This window comes from Sinocyclocheilus anshuiensis, unplaced genomic scaffold (assembly GCF_001515605.1).
Source record: "Sinocyclocheilus anshuiensis isolate Anshui unplaced genomic scaffold, SAMN03320099.WGS_v1.1 scaffold237, whole genome shotgun sequence".
NCBI classification, from domain to species: domain Eukaryota; kingdom Metazoa; phylum Chordata; class Actinopteri; order Cypriniformes; family Cyprinidae; genus Sinocyclocheilus; species Sinocyclocheilus anshuiensis.
The window spans coordinates 296,135-313,926 of record NW_015537956.1 but is presented as its reverse complement, the minus strand read 5'-3'; the positions used below and the strand labels follow the sequence as shown (position 1 = coordinate 313,926).

The window sequence follows — 17,792 nt, the reverse complement described above, 5'->3', positions numbered from 1 at the left end:
CTAACAGCAGTTCTGGAATTGAATACGGCTCGCGCAGCATGTTGTTGAGGACGTGTCTGGAAGCTGCTGATGGAGAGAGAAGAGTGAAAAAAACGCAACTGCACATTTTCCACTTTACCACACCTTTTGAGTCTCAAACACTAAGAAACGCTGTTTTCTTGAAACGACATAAAAACCCTTGTCAGACCAACAAAATTACCCCAAATGTTGTCCCAACGAGTCAAACGCAGTTGCTTGAACAAAGAATTTCACATTGCTTAAATGTTAAGGCTTTGTGAGTTCCCAGCATGCATTGCAGCATGCATAAATTATGCAGACATTTACATTGGCTAAACAAAGTATCTTTACGGAGAAGAACTAAAAAACTATTTTTAGTTGAGAAAACTCAAAAGTCTTACTGCATCAAGTTGCCTTATTTTTGTACGTTTTCTCAACTATTTATTTTTTACAGTGCATGCATTAGACATTTCCAGATGAATGGCCAGAGTTAGTTCAGATGCAGCAGGTACCGATGAAGACGCATCTCCTACACCTGCAGGATTTCTGTGATTCGAGCATACAGAGGTTTGGATGAATAATCTGCATGTCTCACTCCACTCATGCAGCACTAACATTATAAATCAGCCCACGAGCCCTTGGATTGATTCCCTGTTACTCCAACACAAAATCCATCATTTTCAAACATATTCAGATTTAATGGATTGAATCACTGTGTGTCATTCTAATGATATATCTATAAGAGAACGACAGAGGCAGTGCATGATGGGAAATATGAGGCCTTGTTCAGCTCAACTAGATAGTGATGAGAAACAAATGAGTCAACTATAATGCAAGTCTAAGTTTTGATTTTCAAGACCATTTTTTTCTGAGCCCTGCAATTGTAGCTTTAAGACTTGTGCGTGTAAATGACCTCTGTTATTATTGGCTGACCTCTAAATCTCCAACCTGAGCAGCATGAGATTGAGACCACAAGATCAAGCCTCCATCCCAAAAGGCCGACATTTTCACAAGTTGAAAGATAATACGACCTCACGTTGTGTCAATCACGTTTACACACTGCCTCCGAAACTTTCGTCCGTCATAAAAAAATTTGGATCGGGTTAAATTTTTGGCATTTTTCGCCTCCGTAGCAAGCATTTTGAGAGGTGTTTTGACAATTCAGAGCCACCGTACAAGCGAACGCCAAAATCCAGAATGGCGATTGTGAAGTTCATCCACTTCGTCTCGCAGCACAAAGCACTGTTAAGATTCTTGCACACTGAGTTCACAGAAATTGGAGGTCTTCTTTTTAATACGTGGCTCTAGTATCGCTAGCAAAGCATCAAACTGAGCCACGGACTTAATAAGGAGGGACTCTCCTCCTCCTCCATATCTCAGGATTGGATGGACCCAATATTTCCTTTATTCTTCTCTTTTTAACACTAGAACAGCCACGGGGGAAATTGTACATTTTTCAAATGTGCATAACAGATTTTCAATGAAACATTGAAGTATCCCAGTCATTGACTTTTACTAAAATTGTGTGATTTACAATCCCGTTGTTAAAAATTGTTTAGATAAAACTCATTAAAAAAACGGGGCATTTATACCTATAAGCGCCAGCGGGTTAAATGTTCCCACTATATAATGCCTGTATTTCCACGCTGTAATTTTCTTGCCGCTTATGTTCTAACATTGCACATTGCTAGGCAACGCCTTTCACTCACTGAATTAGCAGTTATCAGTTTCATAAATAAAGACAAAATGAGTAAAAGAAGACAATTTATGGATGCTGAAGAGGTATAAGAAGCACTAAATACCATGAGTGATGGAGAGTCTGATGGTTTTGTTTTGCCATTTCTATCATTTATTGTTCGCTTCTGTGGTGCTATTTAGTCTGCCCATTTTCTGAAGAAGAAAAAAATCGAATAAAACCATTTTTTAATTACCCGAAGTTTATTGGTTTTCTTCTCTTATATTATAAATGATATAACTAAACAAATTAATAATTAATTAGGTGAAGCTGTGCGCTTCAATTTGTCATCGCATCATGCAGTGTGGTGAATTATTATTGCTCATTATTGTCTATAGGCTATTAACATAGGTTAATATATTATCTAATATGATTATATTATTATACTGACATTGTAGTATAATATTACAGCACCCAAATATGTATTTACTTCCATCTAATTCTGGTTGTCAGTGCAGGCTTGTTTAGCTTAATATTGAACGTTATGAAAAGTGATTAGTGGCCTGCATAAAAAAAGCCTTGAACATAAAACAACAGGACAAAAATACAGTTGCTGACTAGACATAATCATTTCAGGACTCTAGACACTTCTTTGTGAAGCCAGTGGCATAATACAGTGGAATAATATGTTCTTTAGCCTTATAAAAACAGTTGTCATGTGCGTGGGTAAAATGTAGCCGCTGACGGTTCTAGTGTTAAGAAGCGAGAGGACAACAAAATAATCCTCACTGCTTGAAGACTCCATTTAGTACTGCTTTGCGATTTTTTTTCGCAACGGATTAATTCATACGCATCGGACTCAGTGTGCAAGGTTTCTGTGCGTGATAAATTTTTAGGATGACGAATACGAAAAAACTCACTTAAGACTTGAGCTCTTTAGGCTCTCGTTACACAGCCCTGTCATCAGCATCCAGCCGCACACAAACTCACAATCCTCCCTCACTGGTGGCATCTCAGAGGTCTCTCTCTACCATCAAAACCCTGCTGGAGAAGAACAAACGCTCACTGTTATCTGAGGACGTGAGGAAGAGAGAACAAAGCCAAGTCAGCAGTCCTCTGCACCGGCGGCGCCTTGTTTTTCTGCTCATTTTTCTCCGAGATTGCTACCTTCACACGCAGATCCATACGCTGCTCTGGCGCTCCGCTCGGCAATGAAGAGAGCTATATTTCCCCTTGAGTTAGGACACCTCGTGACAAATGATAATGGATAATCAATAAAGCGGGAAATATGAGGCCGCAAACTTTATGAAGCCGGGAGACATATTACTCCCCAACAACACTGGTTTCCCTTAACAAAGTCACTACGCCGCTGCGCCTAATAATCTGAGGGAAAATCAAAGAAGCCGCAACCACATCAGCAATATTGGCAACTTATTCCACTTTAATGGCATTTTGATTGATTTTTCCCTCTTAATGGTACTTTTATAGATTTGATGCTGGTCCTGCAAAACAGCAGTGTGTAATAGAGCTCCCCGAAGGCAAGCAACAGCCATTAAAGGCCTTGTCTTACCAGGACTCGTAATTGGAGGTTGACCACCATCGCATTTCACACATCACACAACACCACCTGCTTCAAACGGCCAAACCAGGGCCTTTTCTGAGCGATGGGGTTAAGAAGAGTCGTAAAAAGAGGGTGACCTTGCGGCTGACATTGTGGGGTTTCAGCCAAGCACTGACCTGATGAAAATGGAGGCCAGAGAGCTAATAAATCAGGCCGCTTTTAAAATGAGTTTACTCTAACGCTCATTCATCACGGCCCGTAATGCCATTTGCAGCGGCGGATCCGCAGCAAGCAAGCAGCACAGACAGAGCCGACAGAGCCGAAGATGCGCACACGTCGCCGCAGCCTCTGGCATCCGCATACATTTATTAAAGCGAGCGCACACTTTAACAACCTCTGATGAAATGACGAATGGGGAAAGCAATGCAACCTCGGCTCGCCATTATCAGACGCCGAAAAAGCAGACAGAAGCTCATTAGAAGGCAGCGCTTGCCGAGGGTCGATCGTCATAAAAAAATAACGGATGACACTCGTTATCGCCCCTGACGCTGATGAGCTCCGGAGTTTGTTTATTAATTAAAAATCCTTCTTCTTATGGTTATAATCTAGACGCCCCCTCCTCCTCGCGAACGCCGTCGTACATCAAACTTCATGATGCGCGCGAGAGGCGCTGGCTGATAATGCGCCCCTGCTAAAGCTGATTTTCCATGATGAATCTGGGAGCATATAAATTGGCTAATATCTAAAAACATTTACAGATACTAGAGGAATTGACTACTTGCGGGCCGTGATGGATGAGGCTGTTAGACGCCAGAGGACAGCTCTGCAAATCTCTGCGGCTGCCTAAAGCACTCATTTGCTTTTCATATTTACTTCTTTAAACCCATCCTCCTCTCACACAGAGAAAACAGGAGCAGCGGTGCTCGTGTTTGTGTCCTCCGTCTCTGCTGCGCTGGACATTATTCTTCCACCAAACAATGTAGTTCCTCAGAAACAGTTGGGGTTGCACCAAAGTGGTTGCCGAGCAACACACAGAAGTAAACAAAGGTGTGTGTTACTTTGTAGAGTAATTTACAACATCTTCAAACGCGGCTCAGCCAATCAGAATCAAGCACCGGAACTATCCGCTTTATAATTAACATTGAAAAAACAATAACCAAAAATAAACAAACTTGGTAACACTTTATTTTGATAGTCCACTTTAGACATTTTACTAACAGTAAGTAACTTTGCAACTACATGTCAACTAGCAGTCATTAGAGTATTAGTAGACTGTCTGCTTAATATCTTTATTACTTTATTAATATCTATATTAATACACTTTATTTTGATGCGTCCACAACATACTGACTATGAGAAACTTTGCAAGTATGTGTCAACTTATTCTACTAACCCTAACCCTAACCTTACAGTCTACTCTGAGTTAGTAGACATGTAGTTGCAAAGTTACTTATAGTTAGTAGCATGTCTAAAGTGGACTATCAAAATAAAGCGTAACCACAAACTTTCCCAGAATCCTCTGTGTGACAACTCACATTTGATGTTTTTTTCCACTGAAATTACTGTTTGTTCTTAGTTGTTGTTTTTTTTCTTATCAATTACTATTTGCATTAGGGTTTTAGGTTTCATCTTATGTTGTTAATTGAATGTTTATTGCATAGTGTCATGTGTGTTACTATGATGGTGTTTTGCATTTGTATTCCACTCTGCATCTTCTAGTTAGTATTTAGCTCAGCTTGTGGGAAGCTACTTGTGATGAATCTTCATGTGTATTTCTCTTCATCACCTGTGTTTTTATTGTCAGTGTACGATAAATTCACAAAACAGGATTTTAGTACTTCAGTAGGTTGGTGTGTTAACATTGCATCAGTTTATGTCATACTTTTTTTTTTACCGTACATTTAAGATCTGTGAAACCTAAAGTGTTGCTACTGTATTATTTAAAGTAAAGATATGGCAACCATTTCTCATATTATTATTATTTTACAGTGTATCTCACACCATAGAGCTAAAGTGAAACTATGGCTTTGAAAGCGTGCACTGATGCCTGGAATCACTCTTGTAATGAAAATACAGTGTGAAGTGCCAATCCGTGAGGCTGTAAGCTGTAATATTACACTGATGTTGTATACCGTATACCTGATTATTCTCATATGGGGTGTGTTGAGATACATGACCTGCTACCAAAAACACTCAAGTTGATCAGTTTTATTCACTGTTCACTTTCAGCTCAATCTGACTATGACTTGGATGGCCATATACATAATATTATAATGAGAACACTACTGTAATAGAATGTTGTAAGTTGTTGACTAACAAGCTAAAGTTCCCTTGTGCAATCTCATCCTTTTTCTTGCAGATGTAAGTTGAACTTTGTATGTTTGTGTTGTGCATCTATCACTAATAAGATTGGTTTGGTTGAATCAGGCTTAGCTCACGCAGCTCAAACAGCAACACTCAACATTACAGAATATGATTGGGTTACTTGAAATAATCCTATTCCTGTTTCTTTTCCAAATTCTTTGATGCATTATTTATAAAATCTAGCAGTGTTATTTTTCTCATATCATTTTCATCAACAGTATGGTTTAATTATGCGCATGTGGAGTCTAAAATGGGCAGGTCATTGGTCAACTCATCAAACTGGTGCCCATCTAATATCACACAATGTGGAAGAGAAATGGAAAAACAATCTGACTTTAAAAGGTGCAGTTAAAATGACCACTGCTTATGTCAGTCAACCTCAACGCCATCAGCGCAGGAACTATTCACTGGATATCCAGACACAAAAGCCTCTAAAGGAATGAGAAGCTATTGTGAATAAATCCAGAATGTAACAATAATCTCATGTAAACACGAGCCGTCCAGCCCAGAGCCACAAAACACCAAAGAGACTGGTGTAAAATCGCAGGAAAGCCTTTCTAGGAAAGTCTGGCGTTCAGAAGAACGTCTGCAGGAGAGGAAGGATAATAGATGTTGATATCATATTCGATATGTGCTGAAAATGCCCTGAACGTATTGATTTATTTATATGCGCATCCATCTGGCCCAGTCTGGGGAAAACACGGACACAACACTCACCCGAGAAAAGACTTCAGAAACAATCTCAAACTCTCCATTGATCCCACTGGAGTGAGTGGATATATATTCAGCCGTCCCAAAGGCACAATTCCTGCGTCTCTTAAATGCAAACAGGGAAGAAAGGAATGAAAGAAAATAAAAGATGGTGGTGTGCGAGGGCTGTGGCTGGCGTATATGAGGCTATTGATCCGTGCACTGGCTGGAATGATGGATGAGCCTGCCGACAGCGCCAGACAAACCTGTTAGCTAATTGCCAGCAAAGACAATTATCCAGGCATTGTTTGATGATAGCAACATATTACAAAAGTCTAATATTCACACAGGGAGATTCAGTAGTTGAAGGAGTTCAGTGCAGCGGGACAGCCGGGTCATTGGAGGAGAAGACGGCGTGTAAAAATACAAATCACTTCCATTTGAATCAGACATGTAAGCTTTCCATTGATGTATGGTTTGTTAGGATCTGACAATATTTGAATATATATATCAAAAATTAAGTTTTGATATATTTACAGCAGGACATTTACAAAATATCTTCATGGAACATGATCTTTACTTAATATCCTAATGATTTTTGGCATAAAAGATAAATTATAATTTTGACCCATACAATGTATTGTTGGCTATTGCTGCAAATATACCCCAGCGACTTAAGACTGCTTTTGTGCTCCAGGGTCACAAATGTATAATTACACTGTAACAAGGACACGTTAAAATAAAGTGTAACCGAATTAAACAGTCAAAATCTGGCCACTGCATGTGTGTCCCTCAAATCCAATGAATGACTACAAAACTAAAACATAAATTATCTCTCTCTTTTTTTAACGCTGAAGCCAGAAGTAGATGAATTGTGCATCACTGGCATCTTTGTTTTCAGAATTTGTGCAGAAATTCTACCTTTGTGTGATTTCCGCTACTAACTTATATCTGACAAGAAACATTACATTCATAAATATGGTCTTTGATTTTATTTATTTATTTGTCCCAGCCTGTCGTGTAATTGGGTTGAATCTGAGTAACTAGTTTGACTTGAGATGATCCGCTTCATACAAGCAGAAGTGTAACTTGCTATGTGTGCTGCGTTAAGCTAACTGAGACTTGTTATAGCACTTGCATATCATTGCTCTTTTGTTGATTTTGATTGCTTCCTTTGTCCTCATTTGTAAGTCGCTTTGGATAAAAGCATCTGCTAAATGACTAAATGTAATGTAAATGTAGGTGACACTTTGAGGCCAGACTCTGGTTGGTGTGAGTGTTAGTTAGTGCTGAAGTCCAACTAAAGATATACTGAAGTATATTAGATTGTGCTAAAGTGGAGCTATTGCAAGGTACACTTTAAATATCTTGCATTTAAAGACCGATATTATTCAAAGATCATACAATCATCAATATTGACATTAAAATGCATTTTAGGCTTAATATTACGAAATGTGCATTGTGTAGAAGTAGTACCCCAAATAAAGTTTAATTATAATTTTATATCAGTAAGTCTCGAGAGATATGTCAGTAAATATGTTAATAGATTTGAACTATACTTAGTATGAAATAAATGCATTTTAAATATATAACTTTTTTGCTAGGGTTAGAAAGCTTGGTCACCCTTTATATAAGCGTATATCTTTAACTACTATGTACTTACATAAATGATAAATACAATGTATTTATTCTGCACAAGCACTGCTATTAAGGTTGTATATGGGTGAGTTTATGGACACGTTTAGTGGTATGGGTTGGTTTAAGGGTGGGTTAAGAGGTGTAACTATAGAACTTAATTATAGATTACAGGTATTTTTAAATACAAGTACAACATAATAACATGTATGTGCAAAACAAGTGCATTATATCAAATGATTACTGTAAATGTTAGTGCAGAGTAGGTGAAGACACTTCACACAAAGTTTGTCCGGAAGCTCATTATACTTAATGAATCAACACTAACAAGTCTGAGATATTATTGGATATTCTCCCTAAATCTGCTATTTTTTTATGGTAGGTTACAAAAGTAATAAGAATTGTCTACAGAGTGTGTTGAGAGTTATTTGGCTTTATCAGAGTGATGATCCGCCATAACTAAACAGATCGTGTGTTTGCCACAGCATCAGGTCAGTGCAGTCTTGATTTATAATGAGTTTCCAGCAGACTGAGGGTGGGCTACGTCACACAGTATTGCCTTGTTCTACACACGGCAGGAGTGTTTCGACAAGAGGTGGATAACAGAACTCTAAAGTAATCACACGCTTGACTTTGACATACGACTGCGCGGTGCACACATGCACTGGAATCTCTGTGTTGATTAAATCCAGCACACGCTTTACTTCTGCTCTGTGTCTGTGTGTGTGTGTTGTGTGTCTATGTGACACAGACACAGACACAGACACAGACACACACACACACACACACTAGTGTATGTTTCAGGAGCATTAAGAGTCAAAACAGTTCAGATTTATTGTTTTGGCCATCAACAGTTATCAAACATAATAATTATCATTAAATGGCACTAAATTTATCGCCCCTATTAATGCAAGATTTTTCTTGTTTATTTGCTTTTTTTTTTTTGCTTTAGCATTCATGAAATCAATATTTCAGATTTTAAACAAAATAATATTTTGTTTGCTAAATAGTTTGTTGGAAATGTGTGATAAAGAAATATCTTATTTGCTCAATTTGTACACAAATGTCTAGCCTATTATTTTGTAATCACAACAATAATCATAACAATAATCATCACATATTGATACGGGCTAAAATGTCTATATTGGTGCTCAAAGACACACCACTCCACACACACCGATACATATAAAGATATATTTTCTCCTGTATATGCAATGCTGGATACTGATGAACCAATAATGAAATTCTGCATGATGCCAATAAGATCACTATTTATGTTATGGAAATTACCTGATAAATGACCAATATTACCATCACATTTCGGCAAAATCAAAAACTAACCAAATATCTAACAATATAAAAATCTAAAATAACATTTGTATGCTACAAGTAAATGTATGCATCGCAACAGTATGTACAATATAAAAATTGGATGACTCTTATTTTCCGCTATAGATAAAAGTCTCCTGTTTGAACAATAATAATAATAATAATAATAGATGAGCACTGTCGTAAACTTGGTGTAGGATTTACTTTGAAGCAGTTTTCACTCAGAAATTGCTAGTAAATTTCACAAATGGTAACACACTGAATTAAAATTGAAATTTTAAAGTAGAAAAACTGAAAGAGCCTGTCTGTCTCTCATTAGGAAATAAACTCCTCTACTCACGGACTGAAGCCGCGCGCTCCTCCAGAAAACACTCCACAATCAGACGCGCCAGGAGAGCCGGAGACAGGTCCACCTGACAGAGACACACAGAGACCTGCATTCACTGATCATCAATACTCAGTGTAATCGATTGATCCGATGCAGCACACATCCAGTACACACTTGGGGCTCAATTACTCCTCAGACGTCTTCATCCGCATCCAACAACACCATCATTTTAAATGAATGGAATGAGTTTATATTCAATTCACTCACTTTAATCATTTCAGTCACTTTAAAAAGCACATCAGTTTTATGTGTCGCATATTTTAACATCATTCCACAGCATAACAGCTGACAAAAATCAAATTTGAAAGATATTATTTAATAATGCTTCCTGCAGTGAAAAAGTGCATCTGCTGTTGTCTCTCGCATCAAAATCCAGCCTCATATTTGTTTAGAGCGGGATGCAATGCTACATTTCTACAAACCTGATGAAGAAACAAACTCATCCTAATCTCGGATGATCTGAGGATGAGCACCTTTTCACTTGTGATTGAACTATTGCTTTAAAGGGTTAGTTCACCCAAAAATTTAAATTAGGCTGCGTTGTTTTTAATATAACTCCGACTGGATTCGTCTGAAAGAAGAAAGTCATATACACCTAGTATGCATCGGGGGTGAGTAAAACGCAGCCTAATTTTCATTTTTGGGTGAACTAACCCTTTAAGTTTAAAGTGACCCATAGGTAGACTGACTGTTGCTGGTCGTGCATGGTGTTTAGTGTGTGGTGTGAGGTCACTACAGCAGTTACACAGAAACAGAAGTCATCATTAGATGGCGTGAACGCTCCTGCGCTGCAGCCTGAGGTTTCTGTCTCTCTGAAGCTCACAGACTCACGATCACGAGTAACACGGCTGGATGAGGAGAACACGGCAAGCGCACACAGCTGACACTGAATAATGACGTCTGCCAGATTCAGGTGCTCCTTCTCATCGTTTTCAGATTAATCGTGAGCGGATCTCTCATCTGAAACGTGTGAGTAAAGTTTATGAAGCTCCAATCACATTCATCACTCTTTAATCAGGTTAAATAACTGACACTGGACTGGATTCACTGCTGTTTGTGTGTCGAGCGGTGGGCTCCAATTCTCATGTTTTTATAGTGCAGCTCAGTTGGAGATATATATTGTGCCATAAAGCGCTATGACTGTAGCAATTAGCGGCGAGCGGAGCAACATGAGAGCACAGTGTAAATGTGAAGCAGAGCATTAAACTGAGTCATGAGACACTTATGAAGAAGAGCGCTCAGATCCTTCAACAATAACTGTACATCAGTTCAGCTGAATCACAATCACTGCAGAGCTCTGGAGGCATTATCATGCAACACAAAAGTACACAACATCATCAAACAAACCGTTCCTGCAACCCTCACACATTACAAACAAATACTTTATTCACAACACATAATATGTGGAATCATCTCATGAATAATCACAACAACAGTTACAATACATTTAAAAGTTATAACCACAAACAGGTGTTTTATAGTATGATTTATAACACACAATGTTATAACCACTTATGTTATAATAAATGATGTATTTATTTTAAATGTATATCTTGACACTCTTTAATTAAGATCTGTCCTGTTGTTCATATCTGAGTGTTTCTGTGAGGCTCACTGGAAAACCTTTTACATCTGAAACAGCGCAATAGCACTTTATTGATATCACATTATAAGCCAAATCTGTCATATAATGCAATAATGAGATCTTACGGCTGTTTAAAAGATGACAATACTTAAAGCATACAAAGACCACTTATAAATATTAAGCCCACATTATAAAACCGTTCTTACATGAAGACTCCGTATTGTCACTTTCCCAGAAAAATACCATATTTAGAAGATCTTAATGTCAAGATATGAGACTGTAAACACATAATAACTATGGCAACTGTAATCCAAGGTGTTCATAGTGTTATAAATCATACTCTTAAAAACAGGCGAGCATTGTAACTGTTGTCACAATTATTCATGAAATAATATATTAAGTATTTTTTTTCATAAGACAGCATGCATGCATTATAATGCCTTAAAGGTGACATATCATGAAAATCTGACTTTTCCAGGTTTTAAGTGCTATAATCAGGTCCCCGGTGCATCTACCAACCAAGGAAACATGAAAAAGATTAACCCAGTAACTTTGTTTTGGGAAGCCTTTTTCTGCAAGCGTCTGAGAAAACGATCGCGTCTGATTTCGCTCTCTTGGTGACGTGGCAAAGGGATCTCATTATAATATTACCGTCCCTTAATCTGTAAACTTCCACCCACGGCGCCGTCATTGTGTTTTCGTAAGCGACAACGGTGTACCAGCTCTAATGCCATGATGAAAGTTTGATCTTCACAGACACATTTTGGGGACACCAGAGACTTATATTACATATTGTAAAAAGGGGCATAATATGTCACCTTTAAAATGAACTTATATAATGTATTATAAATACAGGTTTTTAATAAAGTGTCCCTTTTACTTTTACACTGTTTTGTTCATGTTTAATTGAAACTGTAAACCTCTGTCGTGCAGCACTTTGTTTGCCAAAAAAATAAAATAAATGTTTAAGTTTTATTTGATCATATTTTAATGTTTTATGCATTCACTTAATTACCTCCGTTTTTGATAAATTAGTATTAAATCATAAAACACAGAATCCAGCTAACAACAGACAACACAGAATTTCTGACTTAAATAAATAAATAAATTTAATTGGGCCCTATTATCATTAAAATGATTGTAAATTATTTAAAAAATTATTAATTCAAATGATTAGACATGCTTTTGATTAAAATTAAATTAAATTAAAAATTAAAATAAAATTAAATATTTTATTTAAATTAAATAAAATTCAATACAATTAAATTAAATTAAATTAAATACAATTAAAATTAAATTAAATAATAAAATATGCATTTTGGAGAAAATAGATGTCATGGTCCTGCAGTAATGAATGGAGGCTGTATCATTATTTCTCATGAGTAAACGGCGCTCTCTGATGATGGCAGGAGTGTGAGCAGATCAGCCGGTAATGAGAGATCCACCACTGACACAGGAATCACTCCAACACTTAATGAAGCTTCAGAAGTAAGAGAGAGCTTCAATATGTAAACACCACACCTAAACAGAGATATTAACCACTGACCTCCGTGTCAATAACAGAGCGCAGACGCATTTATGAAAGTCACTTATGATAATGACACTCAACTATTTTTCCATGAAGGATAATTGCACCAAATCATTGGTTAATAGGCCCAACCATTAGCCCAATTTTTATAAGTACTAACAGACTGGGAACACTCCCAATGAATCTCTGAATCTTCTGGGTTAATTATGTTTGAGCAAAACTCTGCTGGAGAATAATAAAGCGTGTATTTCGGTACCTGGTTGGCGAGCTCCAGCAGAAGCGGGGCTGTAGGACGAGTCTGGGCTTCGCTGCGGTACCTTCATTACCACACACAACAACGAGAAGAGAGGACAGCAATGAGAAGAGACGACAGCAAGTCAGGACATGTCAGCGTCCCTGACGGATTCAGCCTCCACGGCTCCGAAAGCCAAAGCAGACGAGGCCCATCATTAACCTGAAACCACGAAGCCCTCACAGATCCACCGCGCTCGTAATGCAGCGTAACGCAGCTTTCCTTCAGACACCAGCGTGTTTGTCAGAAGTCAGATCATCTGATTTCATCTGATTTGGTTTTTGGGAGAATAACAAACAGAGCTGTTTTTTTAAAGCTGATGTATCTACACCTCCAACAAGTGTCCAAGACCTTAAAACCCTTCTGCTTCAATTAATCAAATTATTAGCAAATTAAAAAAAAAAAGTTTCACTTCAGTTTAAAAGTTTAAAAAAATAAAAATAACTATAGACTATTTATAGACTATAGAATATATAGACTATATATATATATATACACTACCGGTTAAAAGTTTGGGATCAGAATGATTTTTAATGTTTTTTACAGGGGTTTCTTCTGCTCATCAAGGCTGCATTTATTTGATCAAAAATACAATGTATTTCTGTGATGCGCAGCTGTATTTTCAGCATCATTACTCCAGTCTTCAGTGTCACATGATCTTCAGAAATCAGTATAATATGCTGATTTATTATCACTGCTGGAAACTGTTGCTGCTTAATATTGTTTTGGAACTGTGATACTTTTTTCAGGATTCTTTGATGAATAAAAAGTTAAAAAGAAAAGCATTTATTTAAAACATAAATCTTTTCTAACAATATACAGTGCAGTTAAAAAAATTTGGTTTTATACTTTCTTTTTTTGAAAGAAATTAAAACTTTTATTCAGCAAGGATGTGTTAAATTGATAAGAAGTGATAGCAAAGATTGATATTGTTAGAAAATATTTATATTTTGAATAAATGCTGTTATCTTTAACTTTTTATTCATCAAAGAATCCTGAAAAAATTATCGCAGTTTCCAAAAAAATATTTGGCAGCACAACTGTTGATAATTCTAATAATAAATCAGCATATTAGAATGATTTCTGAAGACCATGTGACACTATATACTGGAGTAATGATGCTGGAAATTCAGCTTTGCATCACAGAAATAAATTATATTTTAAAGGATATTAAAATAAAAACCATTATTTTATATTGTAATAACATTTTGCAAGATTACTGTTTTTTTCCTGTATTTTTGATCAAATAAATACAGCCTTGATGGTTTATTGAATAATTGTTGACAGTGATTTTATGGGTTTGGTGTATTGTGTATAAGCTGTATTCTCATGAAGACGAATACTGATGAGAATAGATGATAAATATTCAGGAGTAGATGTGTCTGAACACCTGACTGGATCACTGCATGCTGCTGTCTGATCATTGCATGTTTAAGATTGTTAAACTTTTGAAGATGTATTTCAGGAGCCGATGCATGTGATGTTGTCGGGCTGGAGATGTTTCTTACCTCTGATAATATGCTTTGAGCACGTCAGAAGCATGATGCCTCACCATGCTGCGCTTCATTCTCTTCTGAAACAAACACACCGGAGCAGGAACTGAAACCAATGAAACTTATATATGCAACCTGAACTAAACTAAACTAGATGAGGATCAAATGATATTACAGAGGCTTTGTTTGGCACAGTGCAAAGTAGAGTTTATATGTTTATAACTTGAGACACTGACCTGGAATCAGACTAGCTGTTTTACAACATTGTTTAGACTGTTTTGAACTCAGTGGTTTAATAATGTGAACTGATTCATGACATGAATCAAATGGTATTTTGAATCGAGTCCACTAAGTTACAAAAACAGGGATTAATAAAATAATAACCAGTTTTGTTTACACTACCATCGAAACTACTTTTAATCATCAAGGACGCATTATATTGATCAAAAGTGACAGTAAAGACACTAACAATCAAGATTTCTGTTTCAAATAACTGCTGTTCTTTGAAACAGAAATGTGCAGCACAACTGTTTTCAACATTGATAATAATCAGAAATGTTTCTTGCATATTATACTGATTTCTGAAGATCATGTGACACTGAAGACTGGAGTAATGATGCTGAAAATACAGCTGCGCATCACAGAAATAAATTACAGTTTAATAGATATTCACATAGAAAACAGCTGTTTTACATTACAATAATATTTCACTGTTTCTCACTGTGTGTGTGGGAGCGTTCGCTCTGGCTCTGAGGGGTCAGGTGGCCCTGCGCTTTAATTTCCTCGTCTACTAAACTACATCCGCTCCCGCTTTCCTTTCTAATGCGATTCAGCGGAGGACAGCGAGAGCGGCGCTTAAAAACAACTTATTTAAAAACTACAAAAGTAATTCTGCGAGACACAGCGAGTGAGTGACGGCTGTCGGCCGGATGATGAATGGCTCTGTTTTGTGCCTCTGCAGTCGTCTGCCACCGCAGCAGCGGCCATCGATCTTCATCGGCTGTCAGACGCCCAAAGCAGCCGCGACAGCGCGAGTCAGCAAACATTTAGCACACCGAGCCGCGCTGCACCGGGAAATTATTACTGTCAGAATAATAATGGTTTAGCATAATTTATTACAGGTCCGGCAAATAAGCAGCGGCTCGATGTTATTAGACAGATGGAGGGGCCGGGTTGGCAGAGGTCCACCGAGACGCAGGCGAGAGAGAGTGTGTGTGTGTGTGTGTAAGTGTGTGTGTGTGTGTGTGTGTGTGTGCTTGTGTAAGTGTGTGAGTGTGTGTGAGTGTGTGCTTGTGTAAGTGTGTGAGTGTGTGTGTGTGTGTGTGAGTGTGTGTGAGAGAATGTGTGTGTGTGTGTGTGTGTGTGAGTGTGTGTGTGTGTGTGTGAGAAAGTGTGTGTGTGTGTGCGTGAGTGTGCGTGCGTGTGTATGTGTGTGTGTGCGAGTGTGTGTGAGTGTGCACGCACGTGTGTGTGTATGTGTGTGTGTGTGCGAGTGTGTGCGCGCATGTGTGTGTTTGCATGTGTGTGTGAGTGTGCGTGCACGTGTGTGTGTATGTGTGCGTGTGTCGCGCGAGGGGAATCCTCCAAACCAATCAGAGAGTTGGCAGTTCAATTACACAGAAATAAGGGGACATTCATCATTCAATTAGGCAGCTGTCAGGCCGCACAAAGGAAGAAAACTTCTAACCTGGTACTCCTGGGAGAAGATGCTCAGAAGAGTGGACGGAGGAAGACTGGAACAAATAAAAGAAGGACAAAGTTAATTACCAGAGAGCATTGCACGCAGACAAAGAGAGAGCAGTGCTTCAAAGCCGGCCTGTAATCTCCAGGAACATGGAAACTAGTGTGGCAAAGCTGTTCCAGATGATTGGTGCGAGACGCAGGCTTCCGGAGAAACCGGAGGAATATAGTGTGGAATGAGTGAGTGGCTGCTGTGTCACACCGATAGACCTCAAGATCTCACTCACAAAAGCACAAGACATCCGAGTCGCTCATGCAGAACCTCATCAACACCATCTGATGCTCAAATGTACACTTTATTTTTCATTCCTGAATAGTTCATTTTAAATGGTTCTTTATAATATGTACTAAACAGTATGCTGTAATATCTGAATAAATAAATGTATATATTTAAAATAATGTTTTCTATTTTAATAATGGATTTCTGAAGGATCATGCGACACTTAAGTCTGGAGTAATGGCTGATGAAAATTCAGTTATTCAGTAAAAATTCAGGCCAGTAATCAGGCCTGGGTGTGGCTAGAGAAATTGAACTAAACCACATAAACCACAGTTTTAACAGGGGGGCAAACACTTCTTCACACAGGGCCATGTAGTTTGTGTGTGAGTGTGTGTGTGTGTGTGTTTGTGTGTTTGTGAGAGAGTGTGTGAGTGTGTGTGCATGTGTGTGTGTGTAAAATCACAAAACTAATTCTTAAAATTGCTGTTTGAGATCAAATCCAGATCAAACTATGAAATATCCCTGATGACTGAAACAAACCTGCTCAAATGAATCAAAAGATCAGTGTCACTAATATACTGACATCTGATTCGTCACCATTATCATTTCCTGTTTTATATGATATTATTTCCTTTTTCTTCTGCATGTTGATTTTACCTCATGACTCTAATTTGGCAGCTAGTTTTTCAAATATTATAATCAGTTTGTTTTCTCTAAGAAATATTAGAAAATAACAGATCTATTCAAGTCAGTGAATAAGCATTTTTAATGGACAAAAAATGAGCACCACGTGTTTGACCCATTTCTTATTTTACGTCATAACTTTGAGTGTGAGAGAGAGAACAAATGAGCACAACAGCACCCACAGAGAATTATAGATGCATACTGCGGTAAAAAAAAAAAATATATTTGTGACCCTGCAGCACAAAAGCAGTCTTAAGTCGCTGGGGTATATTTGTAGCAATAGCCAACAATACATTGTATGGGTCAAAATTATACATTTTTCTTTTATGCCAAAAATCATTAGGGTAAAGATTAAGATATTTTGTAAATGTCCTACCGTAAATATATCAAAACTTAATTTTTGATTAGTAATATGCATTGCTAAGAACTTCATTTGAACAACTTTAAAGATGATTTTCTCAATATTTAGATTTTTTTGCTCCCTCAGATTCCAGATTTTCAAATAATTGTATCTCAGCCAAATATTGTCCGATCCTAACAAACCATACATCAATGGAAAGCTTATTTATTCAGCTTTCAGATGATGTATACATCTCAATTTTGAAAACTTG

The 17,792-nt window shown here is 37.6% G+C and overlaps 1 protein-coding gene across 1 annotated transcript in view; it reads right to left on the bottom strand.

Annotated features, from left to right (window-relative positions):
- The window catches only part of cdin1 (CDAN1 interacting nuclease 1), an 80,838-nt gene that overhangs the window by 36,659 nt on the left and 26,387 nt on the right, over positions 1-17,792 (bottom strand). Inside the window, exons 3-6 of the mRNA XM_016456481.1 lie at positions 16,225-16,270; positions 14,553-14,617; positions 13,009-13,069; positions 9,592-9,664 (exon numbers count right to left, since the gene is read on the bottom strand). Coding sequence (XP_016311967.1) covers positions 9,592-9,664; positions 13,009-13,069; positions 14,553-14,617; positions 16,225-16,270 — 245 coding nt within the window. The remainder of the gene's footprint in view (positions 1-9,591; positions 9,665-13,008; positions 13,070-14,552; positions 14,618-16,224; positions 16,271-17,792) is intronic.